The sequence below is a fragment of the Dama dama genome, chromosome 29, assembly GCF_033118175.1.
Source record: "Dama dama isolate Ldn47 chromosome 29, ASM3311817v1, whole genome shotgun sequence".
Lineage (NCBI taxonomy): Eukaryota > Metazoa > Chordata > Mammalia > Artiodactyla > Cervidae > Dama > Dama dama.
Genome location: NC_083709.1, coordinates 37,322,922 through 37,344,698, shown reverse-complemented (window position 1 = coordinate 37,344,698; position 21,777 = coordinate 37,322,922). Strand labels below are relative to the sequence as shown.

Genomic DNA, 21,777 nt, shown 5'->3' with positions numbered 1-21,777 from the left:
TGCAAAGTAGTAGAATTTCAATTTATATTCACAATTAATTTTTTAAAAATTGTTAAGTGTAATAAATGTTTAGAACTTTAGAAGTAAGTATGAGATTATGTATGACTTAAGAAAATGATTTGTGTTCTTATTTAGTGGTAACACTTTGATTATAGAAACTTCAGAAACTGTAGATAAGAAAACAGACTTTTAAAAAACATGTTGGTATTTTAATATTCACATCTCTCCTATATTCTGCCCCTAAGCTTTCTCTGTATTTAACTACTTCGTTGGTATCCATACTTACCCTGCCATCTTTCATTAGTGACACATCGCTTTTCATCACCATCTGAGGAAAATAGCTAGATATAAAAATATCTTATAATAGTATTTTAGTGAAAGCATTGGCTTTTCCCTCTGGACTATGAGAGGTATACGTGAGCAATGGCATCATTATCTTAAAAGAAATACAATAAATATCTTGCATAATAGCTTTTGAAATACAGTCAGCTTTGGATTCTGTTGTAAATAGTTGCTTTAAAACACTTTGGGTTTAAAGTGAAAACTCAGAATGTTTGATAAATAATATTGCAGCATTGGTTCTTGTCTAGGTGACATTCTTCCTTTTAAACTTTTGTTATATTTAGCATTAACTTTCTAATAGCTAAAATTGTTCACAACGTAGTTTAAAGATAAATGCAGTATCAGGCTTTGAATTTTTCTTTTCTTTTTTTTGGTAAATATTAAGACCTGAGTACAAAATGAGGGCTGTATTGTGGATTAAGTGAAATATCTCAAGGCTGTGCTGTTCTGATAACTGAACCTGAAGTGACCTTTCTCAGACACAATTACAGAGCTGTATGTTTTTCCTTTAATTTCATCAGGGGTTTAATTAGTATACAAATAAAACTTCCCTTATCTTCCTTTCTACCTAATTGGCTTGTCTTCGCTTATATATGAAGTATGTGAAAGTGGGCTGTAATTAGGGTGACCGTGTTAACCTCTTTTCCTCAAATGTACTGTTGCCTAAAGGCCTCAAGGCCTAAAAACAGTGCTTTGGATTATTGCTTTGCAATCACGATGGTTGTCCCATAGGTTTTCTCATGAGCAGAAGGGCTTTGGGTGCTGCAGGTTCCCACTGCTTAACAGGATCTTCATTCTTCTCCCCACTAAATGTTTATTGATTATCTTGCTGTTCCAGGCTCAGCCTCCAACAACTTAATATCAGGCGACAGTCAAGAGAGTTCTCCACATAATTAGAGTTGAGCATTGGGGGAACAATTAGGAGCAGAGTTATTAAACTTGATTTATCCTATTCTCTCCTGAACAGTTTCTTGGATATCAGAACATCACACTTTCACAATCTACCCGGTAGAGAAATTAGTGGCTAACCTGCTGCTTATCATTGTTGCCTTGCTGCCCAGAGGCACACCTTCTTGGTTTGAGTCCTTCGGTTGGAAATATTAGAGTCTGTGAAGTTTATCATGGGTTTTAATTAGATAAATCTGAACAGGAGTAAAGAAAAGCTGAACTTCAAACTTTATATGTATCTATAATATATTTTATAAATGGTGTAAATACATACGTGTATGTCATATATATATATGTACACACACATATACATATGTTTTTCTTTTTTACAAGCTCAGTGTTAGGGTTTTTAAGGATTCTACTTTTGCCATCAAAGGCAAAAATGTGGATATTAGTAAAAAGACATACTACTGCATTGTGATCTTCCTCAGCTCTTTAAAATGAGACTCCTGTGTCCATAAGTTATATAAACAATTATTCTCTTTTCAAAAACCGTTATCTCTTCATTTTTACACTAAAGAAGTATGATTCATACCACTTTATTTCTGCCATTTTTTGTTTGTTGTCTGTAGGTTTAGTCTTAGAGTAAACTATTCAGCTGTACCTCTGACGTAGTGCGAGCTTTAGGAGACTTTGGTGGCTCCCTGACCTTGCACCTGAGAGAAGGAGATGAAAGCTAATGGAAACTGGTAGATTTAGATATACAGTGGAGATTCTAATTCCATGAGTTATATCTTCTTTGGAAGGGTATCATAGAATTGCTGAAAAGTCAAGTGTGGTTTTATAGTGATTTTAAGGTCATGGGTTCCCTTAGATTGGACCAGTGAGCTTCACTCTGGACAAGACTGGAATCAATATCCTGAACGTCCCTCACAAATATACACCTCTAGTCATAAGAATTACTGAGCAAGAGAATTTGAATGGATTGGCACATTCTATTATTTCAGTTGGAAAAAGAACTCAAGCTTTATGTGTAACTGGTGGTGGATCATTAATTTTATCTTCACATCTGAAAAATAGCATTTTTTTTTATTACCTGAGAGATGTCAGAAATATTGACTTTAAAAGGACTCAAGTGGGTTTTATTTTTTTAAAGAAAGAAATCTCATGATACTTCAGTGCCTTATCTTAACATTGGCACAGACTAAGTAGGTTTAGCACGGCTTTTCAAATTTCTTTTTTGTTGTCTTTTTAAAGTTGGCTTGAATCAGTGACTACTTCCAAAGTGGGATATTCTTGAAGATCTGTTACTACTAAAGATTTTAAATAAAACATAATGTCTAAAAAGTAATCATAGTTTGCTTATTTTTAGTTTATGACTTGTATTTGTCTGACAGCATGCAGCTTGACTGTTTGAAAAGTAAAATACTGAATTAAAATTTTTTTTTAGCGTTTAAAAATACCTTATTGGTTTTGCTTCCAATTCACAGTGTTTATAGAGTGAATTAATTGTTTTAGCCCCATGCAGGCAGCTTGGGTTTTTTATTTTATTGTGAGTGCATTAAAATAACACTATTAGAACAGTTTTAAACATGAAATTACTGCATTTTGGTTGTTCTTTACTGGGTATTTGAAGCATGGTTGTGAATGTTAATGTGTGGCTAAACTCTTAGAAAAAAGCAAAAATATGTGTATACATTCAATTATATAGCTCAGTGTCCAACAAACTTAATGGAAAAATTGGTTGATAAGCTCATATTCTAGAAATTTCATAGGCAGAGGAATGAGCAGATTTTCAGTGCTAAGAGATCCTCTGATCCCTATATTGTTTTACATCCTAGAGTTTAAAATAAGAAAATGCTCCTTTAACTTACAAGTTTCTAAAACCTTTAGCCTTAGTTCCAAGATGAAGTTGTACTCTTGTATCTTGAAACTTGTCCTAAGTGAATATTTCAGATTAAAGCACATAGCAAAAACAAACATCAATCAACAAATTTTGTACTTCTCTGACTAGGAAAATATTTATGGACTGTTTTTATAATAACAAATGCAAGTATTATTTATAACTCTCTGTTGAAATGTTGATCAGGTTTGTGTTATCTCTGACATGAGAGTTTTTTTTTAATGGGAAATGAGTAAATTTTATTTTGGAATCCAGTTTGTTCTTTCACCGAGATGTATATAGCAATCTGTTACAGATGCATTTATAAAGATAGCAGTGATGGTTTTAAATCTTGGGTTCCCCATTCTCTTATTGGTATCCTAATCCACTTTGCTCTCAGTCACACACACACTTTGGCCATATGATAGTTCTTGCACAGATTCTAAATTTCATGTGCGTTTTCCATTGAGATCTTTATTTTTTGTCATTAAAGGAAAATGTAACCTGAGGTTTTTAATAATCAGATATTTTTACCAAGAAAAGAATGCATTCGCCTTGTAGTATTTTAAAAAATAAAATAGAGTTGTATTTTGCAGCTAAACATTTTTCCGAACCTTCTCACTTCTATCATTTCTATTTAGCACGTATGTAAAATTTTTGCCAAAAATTTGTTAAACCTTGATGTGTAATGACCCAAGTCTACTTCTCAGTCAGTCCGTATCTTTCTTTGTTTAATAGCCTATGGCATAAATTGAAGTTAATTATCGGGGCTGACAAGTAACTCTGTTTTCTGTCTGCTTGCAGAGTCTCTCCGAGGCAAAGATGGAGCTGAGAAGAAAAGATCAATCTCTGCGTCAGCTCAATAGACATCTTACCCAGCTGGAGCAGGACAAGCGTCGACTGGAGGAGAACATCCATGATGCAGAGAGTGCCCTCCGCATGGCAGCCAAGTGAGCATTTGGACCTTGGGGAGATCACTTAAAACAGACAAAAGATCAATTCTTACTTTCATGCTCTGGGTTTTAGCCCTGGATAATACAGTGTTAGAAAACAAAAGTACAGCTGTCTCTCTTTGAAATTCTCTGATATATCCTCAAAAAGAGAAAACTCTTAACTCAACATACTAAATGTATATTTTATTGAGAAACCTTAGAAAAGAATAAGTTTCTGTATAACTGCTGATGTTGTATATTTTAGGCTCTGTTGTAGTGTTAACTTGTTTGAAACCAGATTTTCACTAACATATGACTCTTAACCTATAAGACACTTTATTCTAAAGTTTTGAGTCGTTTCCGTATCATATATTTGTCAACCCTTTCTGTCCCATTGCCTTCCAAATTTGCTTCTGCATATATTATAATATTCTAATATTGCAAGTCATATTTTCATAAAGAAATGTTAGTATATAATCAACATGTATATTATAGCATTTTTTAAGTGCAATAAAAGCATACTGATCATGGAAAATTCTTTTAATTTTATGGCTGTATATTCAAATATGTTAAATAGAGAAAAATAGGCAGTTTTCAGAGTGGGCAACCATGTAAATGTGATAGGAGTGTTTTTCGTTTTACCAGGTAATCAAGTTCACATACACTGTGAAGTTCAAACTGAACAGTTCTCTTGGGTATTTTTATTTGTTCCCCACATCAAATTTCATGGAGTACTTTAAGACAACCCTTTTTACAAACTGCATGACTTAAAGAAAATCTATTTATAGATTAAAGAAACATCTAATTTTAATACACTCACTGTTTCTAAATTTGAAAAATTCTTGATTCCTGTACTTGCAAGTATGCAACACACAGGTATACACATGTGTGTATGTGTATATATATATTTTTACAAATATGTAAATACAACTTAAAAATGTTTGGAGACAAACTCTGTTCTTAAGCATAGCATGAAATATGAATGTAGTCTATAAACTAAATCACAAAACAAGCAGTTTGCAATCCTAGAATATCCACAGCTTTGTCAGTTGGCTTGGGATATTGCTCACACATAATGAAAAAAATGAGTTTACACAGCGCCACGATATTGGCATGTTTGAATACCCACCAGTACATATTTGAATAATTATAAAGATCTATAACACTGTCCTACCATATTGGGTATATGTAATTGTCATTTTTTAAAAATATAAGTCTGACTGAATCAGTTTTTGCTGTCATTTTTCAGTTGGTTTTCTCATGTCAAATGAGAATCTTAGCATGGGTAATTTTTAGTATGTCTTAGAGCATTGAAAATTCTAAGATTAATGAAAACAAGATTATAAAACCTCTAGATTCATATTGCATCTTCACAATACTACTGGTAATTCAGGAATTTGTCGTGTCTGAGATCTGTGACCATGGGCACATATTCTTAATAACACTAAAAAAGCTAATTTGAAATTTGGAGAGCTAATACATTATTTACAGTTTTAAATTTGTAATTCATGATTAAAATTTTGTTTTCAGCATTTCCATCTAAACTTTTAATTTCATCGTAAAAGCTAAGTTCAATATACAAGGCTAGAGAAGAGAATAGTAAATTTGCATATTTCTAGTCAAGGCCATAAAAGGTTTTTGTGTAATTATTATAGCACAAAAAACCTGTCAAAGGGAAAATATTATTGTGCATAGTATGGCCATTTATATCCACCACTAATATTGCTAAAGTCTTTTTCATTAGAAGCTAAAAGAATGCAAGTTTAACCTTTTCAACACATTGTATATCAATTATGTAATCATGATTTCTTTTTTCACTCTTTTTTTTAACTTTGAAGATATTCATAAGGTTTTTCTCACATCTAATTTATGGCAGGCAATATAACTGAAGAGTTAAATATGAAAATATACCAGTGAATATGGTTGGGTTTTACACTTTTAGAAGGAGTACAGTGAAAACCAACCCTTATTTTTCAGTAACATTGACTTAACACTAAAATGAATGACAGTTACTGTAGGGTTTGGGTTTTACTAATACCTAATCTTTATTTTGTTTCTAGAGACAAAGAATGTGTTGCTAATCATATGAGAACAGTAGAAAATATGCTTCATAAGGTACTATAATTTTTCTTCAATATTGTTCAGCTTGTATTATGATACAGTTCTCCTGGTCATTAATTTTATCAATATTAACTACAAAGTACTTTGATTCATTTTGTAGCTTTCTTTAGAAATAAGTTAACAAAAGGATCCTTTCAAATGACTGAAAATTTGTATTGGACAATGCTATATTGCATGACTTTTTTCAGAATTCACTTTATGTACTTGATGAAACTATGAAAATAGTGGTTTCTCCAAACTAGTATAATTGCACTTGAGTTGTTTGTGGTCTTTGCTCACTGAATTAGAGGTGATTAAGGTATCATCATGTCTCATTATGATAAAATGTTTGAACACACTGTCCCAAGTGGTGCTAGTGGTAAAGAACCTGTGTGCCAATACAGGAGATGTAAGAAACACCGGTTTGCTCCTTGGGTCAGGAAGATCCCCTGGAGGAGGACATGGCAACCACTCCAGTATTCTTGCCTGGGAAATTCCATGGACAGAGGAGCCTGGTGAGCTATATAGTCCATGGGGCTGCCAAGAGTCAGACATGACTGAAGTAACTTAACACATCGTCCCTCTCAGCACTCTTAAACCTACTATCCTATATACATATACATATACATATATATATATAGAGAGAGACGTAATATATTGTATTTGGTAGTACTCATCTACCTTAACCTAGGCAATGATATTTTCCAAGTTGTAATTTATCTTCTTGGTAGGCAGGCACTTTACCACTGAGCCACCAGGGAAACCCCTTATTTAAAAGTAGAGAAACATTATTTATGTGTTTCTGTTATTGTTCAACAGGTAATTTGTTAGAAATATAAGTACTGAGTACTTTTAAGATACATGGAGTTTATGAATGAATCATATTTAGAATAATTTTTGGATCAAATTTTTTATATAATACAATTATAGATCATGTAAAATCTCCTAAAAACTAATCCTGTTAAGGAAATAATAAATAACTAACAAACTAATATTTAATACATTTTAACATGTTAAAAACACTGGGCATCTGTATTCTTTGATATTGTAAGTGACTAGCTAAAAGTGACTCACCAAAAGCATTCTGAAAAAAAAATCTGATATTTTTTTTATTTCTGAGTGTTATTTTTAAGTAATATTTGAAACTATGAATTCTCCTCCTTCCAGTTTAAAATATTTAGCAAGTTAGTGTGGTTTAAATATGATCACATCAAATCCAAATATGCTAGAAATCTGAAATTTAGGTTTGTAGGAAAAAATATATTTTGGTTAGATTTTTTTTTGTTTTTTCAGTATATGGTGAGACTTTGGATAGGAAAAATAAATTATGTCATGTACATGGCATATCTTTCTATAGCAGTTAATGTTGCCTTTGAAACCCAATTGTTTGTCGTCCTCGGACAGAGGAAAATAATGTTGGATAGCAACTGTCTTGGGCGTGGACTTTGACATCAGACAAAACCCATCATCAGTGTGAAATCTAAATGTCATACCTTACCTTTTTGTTGTGAGAATGGCAAAATATATCTTTAAGTATGATAAAGACTGATTGCAACAGGACAGTTATAGAGTTCTTCATTTCCAGTTCTTTTGATTTTAACATATAGAAAGAAAGATGTCTGTAGAATTGGCCTACAACCACTGTAGTTTTACTTTTGCTATATGGCTTTCCCCCCCTTTAGATGTTATAGTTATTTTGCAAATTTCTGTACATATAGTGATTTTTAAATTACAATTACTCTTCAAGCTTGACATGAAATTTTAGGAAAGGCTAACTATTATTGGACTAATTCTGTTTTCTACAAAGTGTGGGTGAGAACAAATGGGTGATAAGGAGGAGACCCAGCGGGTCCTTTCTGAAGTTCTCAGGGAGGTGCAGCCCATCTGTCTTCAAGCAGAGCTTGCAGGTTTATTTTTCTGGCCACTGTGGGCTGTCTAGTGCATTGTATTTCTTGGAGAAACTAAGAGTAGTACAGAAGGAGGGTTTGGGCTATCCCATTGTGTGGTAAAAATGATTGTGGTTACATCCAAGCTCTTTAGCACAGTTTACTGTACATAGTCAAATAATATAGCTATTCAGATTTTTTAGGCACATGTGTTTTCAAGGTATGCACCAAGTTTTCTGGAATAAAAATAATTTTTAACCTGCTGAATTGAATTTTAATACTAACTTCTAACACAAGAATCAAATAAAAAGAACTTTCATGTAGAAATTATTTTCTTGTACTTTAAATAACTTAAACTAAACATAATTGTTTTTAGGAGAAGCTATTATTTTTATGGTATTTGTTCATTTTTAAATTTGATACATTCAACTTTTCAAATACTAAAACTGTATTATGCACAGCAGTTGACTGTTTATGATTTTTAAAACCCTATTTGGGACTGACACTAGTATTAAATAAAGAAGGCCCATCATTCTTATTTAAAAGCATCTATTTTTTCAAAGAAATAGAAATTTTATTTTAATTGAATTTATATTTAATTTATGATTGTTTTAAATGTAGACCAGAAGCTAACTTTTTATTAGGAAACCTTTTTGGACTAATTTCAAGTTATTGGGGTTAAGAATATTAGGACAAAGATATACAAATTATTACAACTTTTCATGATGTGTATTTTTTAATACACACTTCTGATTAGTTGAATTCTGAACTACTTTTTGTATTTTCGAAAAACCATAACTATTGAAAGTTAAAAGAAATCACTATTTAAACCATTAAAAAATGTACAATTTGGTGGCTTTCAATATATTTGTAATGCTATTCAACAATCACAAATATCTAATCTAGAGTATTTTTATCATCCCCAAAAGAAACCCAGTACCATTAAGTAGTCACTTCTATACCCCCTTAGCCTATTCTGCTATTGTCTTTTGACTCTTTTGTCAGTGTCCTTTGATGAACAAAAGTTTTTAACTTTGATGAAGTCCAGGTTTTTTCTTTTGTTGATCATGTTTGGTCTCATATCTAAGAATGCATTGCCAAATCCAAGGTTGTGAAGATTTCCCCCTAAGTTTACTTCAGAGAGTTTTATAGTCTTAACTCTTACACTTAGGTCTTTGCTCCACACTGAGTTAATTCTTACATATGGTGTGATGCAAGGATCCAGCTTCATTCTTTTCCATGGATGTCCAATTGTCCCAACACCCCATGTATTAAAAAGACTGTTCTTTCCCACCATTAGTAACCTTAGTACTCTTAGTGAAAATCATTTTACAACAGATGAATAAGTTTATTGCTGGAATCTCAATTCTATTCCATTGATATTTGTACTCATCTTTAGATCACTGCCACACTGTTTTGATCACTGTAGCTTTGTAGTAAATTTTGAAATCTAGAAATGTGAGTCTTCCAAGTTTATTATTTTCTCAAGATTGATTTGACTTTTCAGGGTGCCATGTAATTCCATATGAATTTTAGGATCATTTTTCAATTTTTTAAAATTTTTAAATGTTTTATTTTGTATTGATGAACTGATGAATGATATTGTGATGGTCAGGTGAACAGTGAGGGTACCCAGCCATACATATTCATGTATCCATTCTCCCCCAAACTGCCTTCCCCACCCCATCCAGCCTGAAAAAGACAGTTGGAATTTTAGTAGTGATTCAATTAGATTTACTAGATCAAATTTGGGGAGAATTGCTGTCTTAAGTCCTGCAATTCATGACATGAGATGTCTTCCCATTTATTTAAATCTCTAATTTCTTTCAACAGTGTTTTATAGTTTTCAGTGTACAAGTTTTGTCCCTTGTTTGAATTTATTCCTCATTATTCTATCCATTGAAATGCTGTTGTAAATGAAATTATTTTTAAATTCACTTCTTGGTTCTTAATTGCTAGTGTATGGAAGTATAGCTGATTTTGTGTATTGGCTTTATATATTGCAACTTTGCTGAATTTAATAGCTCAAATAATTTTTTGTGTGGATTCTTTATGATTTTCTATATATAAGATTATGATATCTATAAATAAAAGATAGTTTTACTTACTTCTTTCTAATTTGGGTGTCCTTTCTTTCTTTCTTCTTTTCCTTTCCTCCCCACTCCTTTCCTTTCTTTCTTTTTTTAAATCTAATTGTCTGGCTAGAACTTGCAGTCCTAGCCATAAGATAATGTGATGACAGCAGACGTCCTTGTATGTTGTTCCTGATCTTTATAGGGAAGGCTTTTGGTTTTGCATCATTAAATATGATGTTACATCTATTTTTTTCATAGATGTCCTGCATGAGAGTGAGGAAATGTTTTTCTGTTTCTAGTTTTTTGAAGTTTTCTTATCGTGAAAGAGTGTTGTTATTTTTGTAAAAGGCTCTTTCTGCCTCAAATTAGATAATCTTTTTTACTTTCAACCTTCATTCTTTTAATGTTGTGCACTATATAGATTGGCTTACATATGCTAAACCACCTTTGCATTTCTGGTGTAAATAGCACTTCATTATGTACAGTATAATCATTTGACTGTACTGCTGCATTTGGCTTCCTAGTATTTTTTGAGGATTTTTGCATCTGTGATCGTAAGGAATATTGGTCTGTAGTTTTCCCATGATATCATTGTCTGACTTTGGTTTCAGTGTAATACTGTCCTCATAGAATGAGTTAAGATGTAGCCTCTCCACTTCAATTTTTTGGAAGAGTTTGAAAAAGTTTGGTGTTAATTGTTTAAACTTTTGGTAGATTTTACCAGTAAAGTATGGTCTGGTGATTTTCTTTGTTGAAAGTTTTTTGATTACTGATTCAATTTCTTTCCTTGTAATCAGTTCAGTTTAGTCGCTCAGTCGTGTCTGACTCTGTGACCCCAAGGACTGTAGCACGCCAGGCTTCCCTGTCCATCACCAACTCCCGGAGCTTGCTCAAACTCATGTCCATCGAGTCAGTGATGCCATCCAACCATCTCATCCTCTGTCGTCCCCTTCTCCTCCTGCCTTCAACCTTTCCCAGAATCAGGGTCTTTTCCAATGAGTCAGTTCTTCACATCAGGTGGCCAAAATATTGGAGTTTCAGCTTCAGCATTAGTCCTTACAATGAATATTCAGGACTGATTTCCTTTAGGATCTGGTTGGATCTCCTTGCTGTCCAAGGGGCTCTCAAGAATCTTCTCTGACACCACAGTTCAAAAGCATCAATTCTTCGGCGCTCAACTCTCACATGCATACGTGACTGCTGGAAAAACCATAGCTTTGACTAGATGGACCTTTGTTGGCAAGGTAATATCTCTGCTTTTTAATATGCTGTCTAGGTTGGTCATAGCTTTTCTCCCAAGGAGCAAGCATCTTTTGATTTCATGGCTGCAGTCACCATCTGCAGTGATTTTGGAGCACAAGGAAATAAAGTCTGTTTCTGTTTCCATTGTTTCCCCATCTATTTGCCATGAAGTGATGGGACTGGATGCCATGATCTTTGTTTTTTGCATGTTGAGTTTTAAACCAGCTTTTTTTCTCTCCTCTTTCACTTCATCAAGATGCTCTTTAGTTTCTCTTCACTTTCTGCCATAAGGGTAGTGTCATCTGCGTATCTGAGGTTACTGATAGAAGTTAAATAAGCAGGGTGACAATATACAGCCTTGACGTACTCCTTTCCCAATTTTGAACCAGTCTGTTGTTCCATGTCTGATTCTAACTGTTGCTTCTTGACCTGCATAATCAATAAAGCAGAAGTAGATGTTCTTCTGGAATTCTCTTGCTTTTCCCTTATAATAGATCTATACAAGTTTTATTTTTGAGTCAGTTTTGATAGTTCATGTGTTTCTAGGAATTTGTCTTTTTCATCTAGGTTATCTAATTTATTGACACAAAGTTGTTCATTTTCTTAGAATTGTTTATTTCTCCAAATCAGTAGTAATGTTCTATTTTTATTCCTAATTTTAGTAATTTGTTAATCTTTCTTTTCTTAGTGAGTCTAGTTAAGGTTTGTCAATTTTGTTGATCTCTTCAAGGGATCAGATTTGATTTTCTTGATTTGCTCTATTATTTTTCTATTCTCTCCTGTATTTATCTCTGCTCACATCTTTATTATTTCCTCCCTTTTGTTTGCTTTGGGTTTAGTTTGTTCTTCTTTTTCCACTTCCCTTAGATGGAAGCTTGGATTATTGATTTGAGACCGTTCTTCTTTAATGCAGGCATTTAAGCTGTAAATTTCTTTGTGAGCACAACTGTCACTGCTTTCCACAAGTTTGGTTATGTGGTGTTTTTGTTTATATTAAAGTATTAATATTTTATAATTTTTCTGTGATTTCTTCCTTGACTTATTCATTGTTTAAGAGTGTTTTTTTTTTCTTTACCTTCCCTCACCCTTTATGTTTTTTTTTAAAAAATGTTATTTATTTTTATTTGGAGGATAATTGCTTTACAATACTGTGTTGATTTCTGCCGTGTATCAGCATGAATCGGCCATAGGTACACATATGTCCCCTCCTTTTTGAACCTCCCTTCCACCTCCCACTCCATCCTACCCCTCTCACTTGTCACAGAGCCAGATGTGAGCTCCCTGCATCATAAGAGTAAGTTGTTTAATTTCCAAAACATTTGGACGTTTTCCAAATATCTTTTTGCTGTTTAGTTTTAAGTTAATTCTGTATGGTTTGCAGTGGTTTATAATTATTGTTTTATGTTGCTATCTTTTAAATCATATAGGAAAAAGGAGTTATAAATAAAAAAATAGATGAATACAGACTTTTATATTTACATATGCAGTTTCCTTTACTGATATTCTTAATTTCTTCTTGTCGATTTGAATTACAGTCTAATGTCCTTTCATTTCAGGCTGAAGGACTCCCTTTAACCTTTCTTCTGGGCAGGGCTGGTGGTAAAGAACACTCTCAGCTTTTTGTATGTCTTGGAATGGCTTACTTTCTCCTTCATTTTGGAAGAATATTTTTGTTGGATATAGAATTTTTGATTGACAGTTCATTTTTTTCCAGCATTTTGGAATATGTCAACTCCAAAATTTCTCTTCAGTTCCTTTTTATACTTCATATCTATTTATATTTCTCATTTTTGAAGAAGTTATTCTCATGGTTTTCCTTTGGTTCTTTGTACATGGTTTCCTTTAACGTTTTAAAGCACATTTGAAATAATTGATTTAAAGTCATTGTATGATAAATCCAATATCTAGGTTTCCCCAGGAACAGTTCCTATTAATTTCTGTTTTTCTTATGTATGGGCCATACTTTTTTTTCTTGCATACTTTATAGTTTTTTGTTGAAAAGTGGGTATTTTGAATATTTGTGTGATCATGCTCATTTGCTCAGTCTTGTCTGGCTCTTTGCAGCCCTTTGGACTTTAGTCCATCAGGCTCTTCTGTCTATGGGATTTTTCAGGCAAGAATCCTGAAGTGGGTTGCCATTTCCCTTCTCCGGGAGATCTTCCCACTGAGGAACCAAACTCTCATCTCCTGCATCGCAGGTTGATTCTTTACTGCTGAGCTCTCGGAGAATGTTGCGGATGACAACTCTGGAATTCAAATGCCCTCCCACTGCAGCCCTCGCGTTTGTTGCTGCCGCTCACTGTAGTATAGTAGCTTCTGTTTGCTTAGTGACTTGCTTAATAGCAAGATTCAGGTGCTTTTTCTTGATTAAGATTTTTCCTGGCTACAGTAAACATTCAGTTAGTTTTCAGAGGTCTGAAAAAGTTGATTCTGACACATTTCCCCAGTTTATTCACTGCCTTGTGGAGGCACTGGCCTTTGGGGTTCTCCACTCTGACATTTTTGCTAGAATCTCTTGCTGATATGGTGTACTTTTATTTTCCTAATAATTTTACCAGTAGGCTTTTAATATTACTGATAATATATCCTCTCATGAATTGAAAATTTAAAAAAATTAAGAGGCCTCCAACCATAGTTAAATATTTCTATTGTGAGGAAAAGAAGGAGAATACAGTCATTGTATTAAAATAAGTTTCAGGATGGAGTGATGACTACATGGATAGAAGAGCGCTATAGGTAGATCTTTACCATCTGAGCCACCAGGGAAGCCCATGGATAGGATAGTGTCTAGATTATTTAGGGTTAGGTGTGAGAAAATGTAGTTCTGTTAGTACTTATTGGATAGTAATAGAGAGATATCTTGGTTTACTATAGGTGGGGGTGAAAGTAAGTTGACATCATTATATTTGGAGTGTGGGGAAGAACTGAACATTTTTTTGTAATCTTTTAAAAATTGTTATTGAATTAGCAGAATGGCTGAATTCTTGAAGCTTTTAGAGATTGCTGAGTCCTTCAAGTTTGGGAGAATTAACAAAAGTGTTTCCTATGTATGATCACAGTGTACTATGAACTGTAAAATTACCTTTGAACTTTTATGATCAGTGTCAGATGCCTTTTGAATAAAACGGCTAAAAGATAAAAGAGGAGGTCACAATTCAGAAACCTCAAAAGACTTGAAATACCTTGAATCTATAAATCCTGTAAAGTTGTAAGGCTGAAATGACACTAGACCAATGACTAGGAAGTCACAAGAGGTTTTTTTTTCTTTTTTTTTTATGACATTCTTGGATCTGCTTGTATAATAAAGTCTTATCCATCAAATTCTCTAGATCAGAATACTGGAGTGTGTAGTCTTATCCATCAAATTCTCTAGATCAGAATACTGGAGTATGTAGCTTCTCCCTTCTCCAGGGGATCTTCCCAACCCAGGGATTGAACCCAGTTCTCCTGCATTGTGGGCAGATTCTTTACCAGCTGAGCCACAAGGGAAGCCCAAGAATACTAGAGTGGGTAGCATATCCCTTCTCCAGCGAATCTTCCCAACCCAAGAATCTAACCTGGTCTCCTGCATTGCAGGTGGATTCTTTACCAACTGAGCTATAGGGAAGCCCTAAAACACAGTATTTACTATAAATAATAGTTGAGTTCTAATGGTTGTTTTCTTGTAATATCTGAGTCCTACAAATGCTTTATCTATTTATTTTTTCTTTTTAATTTATTTTTTTATTGAAGGGTAATTTCTATACAGAATTTTGCTGTTTTCTGTGAAACCTCAACATGAATCAGCTGTAGGTATACATATATCCCCTCCCGTTTGAACCTTCCTCCCATCTCCCTCCCCATCCCACCCCTCTAGGTTGAAACAGATTCCCTGTTTGAGTTTCCTGAGCCATATAGCAAATTCCTGTTGGCTATCTGTTTTACATATGGTAATGTAAGTTTCCATGTTACTCTTTCCATACATCTCACCCTGTCCTCCCCTCTCTGCATGTCCATAAGTCTGTTCTCTATGCCTGTTTCTCCATTCCTGCCCTGTAAATGCATTCTTCAGTACCTTTTTTCTAGATTCCATATATGTGCGTTAGAATAAGATATTTATCTTTCTCTTTCTGACTCACTTCACTCTGTGTAATAGGTTTTCGGTTCATCCACCTCATCAGAACTGATTCAAATGTGTTCCTTTTTATGGCTGAGTAATATTCCATTGTGTATATGTACCAAGACTTCTTTATCCATTCATCTGTCAATGGACATCTAGGTTGCTTCCATGTTCTAGCTATTGTAAATAGTGCTGTAGTGAACAGTGGGATACATGTGTCTTTTTCAGTTTTGGTTTCCTCAGGTTATATGCCTAGGAGTGGGATTGTTGAGTCATATGTTGGTTCTATTCCTAGTTTTTTCATTCCCACCAAGAGTGCGAGAGCGTTTCCTTTTCTCTACACCCTCTCCAGCATTTATTGTTTGTAGACTTTTTGATGATGGCCATTCTGACCGGTGTGAGGTGATATCTCCTTGTGGTTTTGATTTGCATTTCTCTAATAATGAGCAATGTTGAGCATCTTTTCATGTGTTTGTTAGCCATCTGTATGTCTTCTTTGGAGAAATGGCAGTTTGGGTCTTTTTCCCACTTTTTGATTGGGTTGTTTGTTTTTCTGGCATTGATTTGTATGAGCTGCTTGTATATTTTGGAAATTAATCCTTTGTCAGTTGTTTTACTTGCTATTATTTTCTCCCATTCTGAGCGTTGTCTTTTCACCTTGCTTATAGTTTCCTTTGCTGTGTGAAAGCTTTTAAGTTTAATCAGGTCCCACTTGTTTACTTTTGTTTTTATTTTCACTACTCTTGGTGGTGCGTCATAGAGGATCTTGCTTTGACTTATGTCATTGAGTGTTCTGCCTATGTTTTCCTCTAAGAGTTTTACAGTTTCTGGTCTTATATTTAGGTCTTTCATTCATTTTGAGTTTGTCTTTGTGTATGGTGTTAGGAAGTGTTCTAATTTCATTCTTTTACATGTTGCTGTCCAATTTTCCCAGCACCATTTACTGAAGAGGCTGTCTTTGCCTCATTGTGTATTCTTGTCTCCTTTGTCAAAAATAAGTTAGCCATAGGTGCATGGGTTTATTTCTGGGCTTTCTATCTTGTTCCATTGGTCTGTATTTCTGTTTTTTTGTGCCAGTACCATACTGTCTTGATGACTGTAGCTTTGTGGTATAATCTGAAGTCTGGAAGCTTGATTCCTCCAGCTCCATTCCTCTTTCTCAAGACTGCTTTGGCTATTTGGGGGTCTTTTGTGTTTCCATATGAATTGTGAAATTTTTTTGTTCTAGTTCTGTGAAAGTAGCCATTGGTAATTTGATAGGGATCACATTGAATCTGTAGATTGCATTTGATAGTATAGTCATTTTCACAATATTGATTCTCCCTACCCAGGATAATGGAATATCTGTCCATCTGTTTATGTCATCTTTTATTTCTTTCATTAATGTCTTATAATTTTCTGTGTACAGTTCTTTTGTCTCCTTAGGTAAGTTTATTCCTAGATATTTAATTATTTTTGTTGCATTGGTGAATGGGATTGATTCCTTAATTTCTCTGATTTTTCATTGTTAGTATACAGAAATGCAAGTGATTTCTGTGTATTGATTTTGTATCCTGCAACTTTGCTAAATTCACTGATTAGCTGTAGTAATTTTCTGATACTATCTTTAGGATTTTCTATGTACAGTATCATGTCATCTGCAGACAGTGAGAGCTTCACTTCTTTTCTGATCTGGGTTCTTTTTATTTCTTTTTCTTCTCTGCTTCCTGTATCTAGGACTTCAGAACTATGTTGAATAGTAGTGGTGAAAGTGGACACTCTTGTCTTGTTCCTGATCTTAGGGGGAATGCTTTCAGTTTTTCACCATTGAGAATAATGTTTGCTGTAGGCTTATCATTTATGGCCTTAAACATGTTGAGGTAGGTTCCTTCTATGCCCATTTTTTGAAGAGTTTTAATCATAAATGGGTGGTGAATTTTGTCAAAGGCTTTTTCTGCATCTATTGAGATTATCATATGGTTTTTATCTTTCAGTTTGTTAATATGGTGTATTCATTGATTGATTTCCATATATTGAAGAATCCTTGCATTTCTGGAATAAACCCAACTTGATCATGGTGTATGTGCTTTTCAATGTGTTGCTGAATCCTGTTTGCTAAAATTTTGTTGAGGATTTTTGCATGTATGTTCATCAGTGATATTGGTCTATAGTTTTCTTTTTTTGTGTTGTCTTTGTCTGGTTTTGGTAACAGGGTGATGGTGGCCTCATAGAATGAGTGGGAGTGTTCCTTCCCGTGCAGTGTTTTGAAAGAGTTTTAAAAGGATAGGCTTTAGCTCTTCTCTAAATATTTGATAGAATTCTCCTGTGAAGCCATCTGGTCCTGGGCTTTTGTTTTTTGGGAGATTTTTGATCACAGCTTCAATCTCAGTGCTTGTAATTGGGTTGTTCATAATTTCTATTTCTTCCTGGCTCAGTCTCAGAAGACTGAACTTATCTAAGAATCTGTCCATTTCTTCCAGGTTATCCATTTTATTGTCATGTAGTAGTTCATAATAGTCTCTTATAATCCTTTGTATTTCTGCATTGTCTGTTGTAACCTCTCCTTTTTCATTTAGAATTTTGTTGATTTGATTCTTCTCTCTTTTGTTCTTGATGAGTCTGGCTAAAGGCTTGTCAATTTTGTTTATCTTCTCAAAGAACTGACTTTTAGTTTTTATTAATCTTTACTATTTCTTTCATTTCTTTTTCATTTATTTCTGCTCGGATCTTTATGATTTCTTTCTTTCTACTAATTTTGAGGTTTTTTTTTTTGGTTCTTCTTTTTCCAGTTGTTTTAGGTGTAAAGTTAGGTTGTCAATTCGATGTTTTTCTTGTTTCTTGAGATAGGATTGTTTTGCTACAAACTTCCCTCTTTGAACTGCTTTTGCTGCATCCCAGAGGTTTTGTGTTGTTGTGTTTTCATTGTCATTTGCTTCTAGAAATGTTTTTATTTCCCTTTTAATTTCTTTAGTAACCTGTTGGTTATTTAGAATTGTGTTGTTTAATCTCCATGTATTTGTGTTTCTTACAGTTTTTTTCCTTGCAACTGATATCTAGTTTCATAGCGTGGTCAGAGAAGATGCTTGATATGATTTAAGTTTTTTTAAATTTACTGAGGTTTGATTTGTAACCCAAGATGTGGTCTATCCTGGAGAATGTCCCATATGCATTTGAGAAGAAGGTGTATTCTTCTGCATTTGGATGGAATGTCCTGAAGATATCAATGAGATCCATCTCATCTAATGTATCATTTAAGACTTGTGTTTCCTTTTTAATTTTCTGTTTTGATGATCTGTCCACTAGTATGAGTGTGGTGTTAAAGTCTCCTACTATTATGGTGTTACTGTCAATTTCTGCTTTTATGTCTGTTAGTGTTTGTCTTATGTATTGAGGTGCTCCTGTGTTGGGTGCATAGATATTTATAATTGTTATGTCTTCCTCTGGGATTGATCCCTTGGTCATTATGTAGTGTCCTTCCTTGTCTCTTGTAATCTTCTTTATTTTAAGGTCTATTTTGTCTGGTATGAGGATTGCTACTCCAGCTTTCTTTTTTCCCCCATTTGCATGGAATATATTTTTCTATCCTCTCACTTTCAGTCTATATGTGTCCTTATGTCTGAAGTGGGTTTCTTGTAAACAGCATGTATATGGGTCTTGTTTTTGTATCCATTCAGCCAGTCTGTGTCTTTTGGTTGGAGCATTTAATCTATTTACATTTAAAGTAGTTATTGATACAGATGTTCCTATTGCCATTTTCTTAATTGTTTGATGTTGATTTTGTAGATCTCTTGTATTTCTTGACTGTATCCATTTAACATTTGTTGTAAAGCTGGTTTGATGGTACTGACTTCTCTTCAACTTTTGCTTGTCTGAAAAGGTTTCTATTTCTCCATCAGTTTTGAATGAGATCCTTGCTGGGTTCAGTAATCTTGGTTGTAGATTTTTCCCTTTCAGTACTTTAAATATATCCTGCCATTTGCCTCTGGCCTTCAGAGTTTCTGCTGGAAGATCAGCTGTTAAGCGTATGGCATTTCCCTTGTATGTTACTTGTTGCTTCTCCCTTGCTGCTTTTCATATTCCTTATTTGTGTTTAGTCTTTGTTAGCTTGATTAGTATGTGTCTTGGTATGTTTTTCCTTGGGTTTATCCTGTATGGAAGTCTTTGTGCCTTTTGGACTTGACTGACTATTTCCTTTTCCATGTTGGGGAAATTTTCAACTATAATCTCTTCAAAAATTTTCTCATACCCTTTCTTTTTCCTTTTCTTCTGGGACCCCTATAATTCGAATGCTGGTGCATTTGATATGTCCCAGAGGTCTCTGAGACTGTCCTCAGTACTTTTCATTCTTTTTACTTTATTCTGCTCTTCAAAAGTTATTTTCACCATTTTAGACTTCCCTGCTGGCTCAGACAGTAAAGCATCTGCCTACAATGTGGGAGACCCAGGTTTGATCCCTGGGTTGGGAAGATCCTCTGGAGAAGGAAATGGCAACCCACTCCAGTACTCTTGCCTGGAAAATCCCATGGATTGAGGAGCATGGTAGTCTACAGTCCATGGGGTTCAAAGAGTCAAATATGACTGATTTCACTTTCACTTTCTTTCCACCATTTTATCTTCCAGCTTACTGATTCATTCTTCTGCTTCAGATATTCTGCTATTGATTTCTTCAAGAGTATTTTTAATTTCAGTAATTGTGTTGTTTTTCTTTGTATGTTTATTCTTTTTTTTAGTCTAGGTCTTTGTTAATTGATTCTTGCATTTTCTCCATTTTGTTTTCAAGGTTTTTGATCATCTTTGCTGTCATTATTCTGAATTCTTTTTCAGGTGGTTTGCCTATTTCCTCTTCATTTATTTGGAATACTGTATTTCTAGTTTGTTCCTTCATTAGTGTTGTATTTCTCTGTGTTTTCATTATTTTTTTTTTAAGTTATTGTGTTTGAGGTCTGCTTTTCCCAGGGTTCAAGGTTGAATTCTTTCTTCCTTTTGTTTTCTGCCCTCCTAAGGAGCAGCAGCTGCACTTTGCTAGAGCAGCTGTAAAGAGATACCCCACGTCCAAGGTAAGAGAAACCCAAGTAAGACGGTAGCTGTTGCGAGAGGGCATTAAAGGGCAGGCACACTGAAACCATAATCACAGAAAACTAGCCAATCTGATCACACGGACCACAGTCTTGTCTAACTCAATGAACCTAAGTCATGCTGTGTGGGGCCACCCAACACAGACGGGTCATGGTGGAGAGGGCTGACAGAATGTGGTCCACTGGAGAAGGGAATGGCACACCACTTCAGTATTCTTGCCTTGAGAACCCCATGAACAGCATGAAAAGGGAAAATGATAGGACACTGAAAGATGAACTCCCCAGGTTGGTAAGTGCCCAATATGCTACTGGATATCAGTGGAGAAATAACTCCAGAAAGAATGAAGGGATGGAGCCAAAGCAAAAACAATACCCAGTTGTGGATGTGACTGGTGATAGAAGCAAGGTCCGACGCTGTAAAGAGCAATATTGCATAGGAACCTGGAATGTTAGGTCCATGTATCAAGGCAAATTGGAAGTGGTCAAACAGGAGATGGCAAGAGTGAATGTCAACATTCTAGGAATCAGCGAACTAAAATGGACAGGAATGGGTGAATTTAACTCAGATGACCATTATATCTACTACTGTGGGTAGGAATCCCTTAGAAGAAATGGAGTAGCCATGATGGTCAACAAAAGAGTCCAAAATACAGTACTTGGATGCAATCTCAAAAATGACAGAATGATCTCTGTTCATTTCCAAGGCAAACCATTCAATATCACGATAATCCAAGCCTATGCCACAATCAGTAATGCTGAAGAAGCTGAAGTTGAACAGTTCTATGAAGACATACAAGACCTTTAGAACTAACACCCAAAAAAGATGTCCTTTTCATTATAGGGGACTAGAATGCAAAAGTAGGAACTCAAGAAACACCTGGAGTAACAGGCAAATTTGGCCTTGGAGTACGGAATGAAGCAGGGCAAAAGCTAATAGAGTTTTGCCAAGAAAACGCACTGGTCATAGCAAACGCCCTCTTCCAACAACACAAGAGAAGACTCTACACATGGACATCACCAGATGGTCAACACCAAAATCAGATTGATTATATTCTTTGCAGCCAAAGATGGAGAAGCTCTATACAGTCAGCAAAAACAAGACCAGGAGCTGACTGTGGCTCAGATCATGAACTCCTTATTGCCAAATTCAGACTTAAACTGAAGAAAGTAGGGAAAACCACTAGACCGTTCAGGTATGACCTAAATCAAATCCCTTATGACTGTACAGTGGAAGTGAGAAATAGATTTAAGGGAATAGATCTGATAGAGTGCCTGAT

The 21,777-nt window shown here is 34.6% G+C and overlaps 1 protein-coding gene across 7 annotated transcripts in view; it reads left to right on the top strand.

Moving 5' to 3' along the window:
* Positions 1-21,777, top strand: part of CCDC171 (coiled-coil domain containing 171) — a 317,640-nt gene that overhangs the window by 186,275 nt on the left and 109,588 nt on the right. For all 7 annotated transcript variants that reach the window (XM_061132151.1, XM_061132152.1, XM_061132154.1 and 4 more), the window contains 2 exons: positions 3,917-4,062; positions 6,105-6,159. In XM_061132151.1, coding sequence (XP_060988134.1) covers positions 3,917-4,062; positions 6,105-6,159 — 201 coding nt within the window. The remainder of the gene's footprint in view (positions 1-3,916; positions 4,063-6,104; positions 6,160-21,777) is intronic.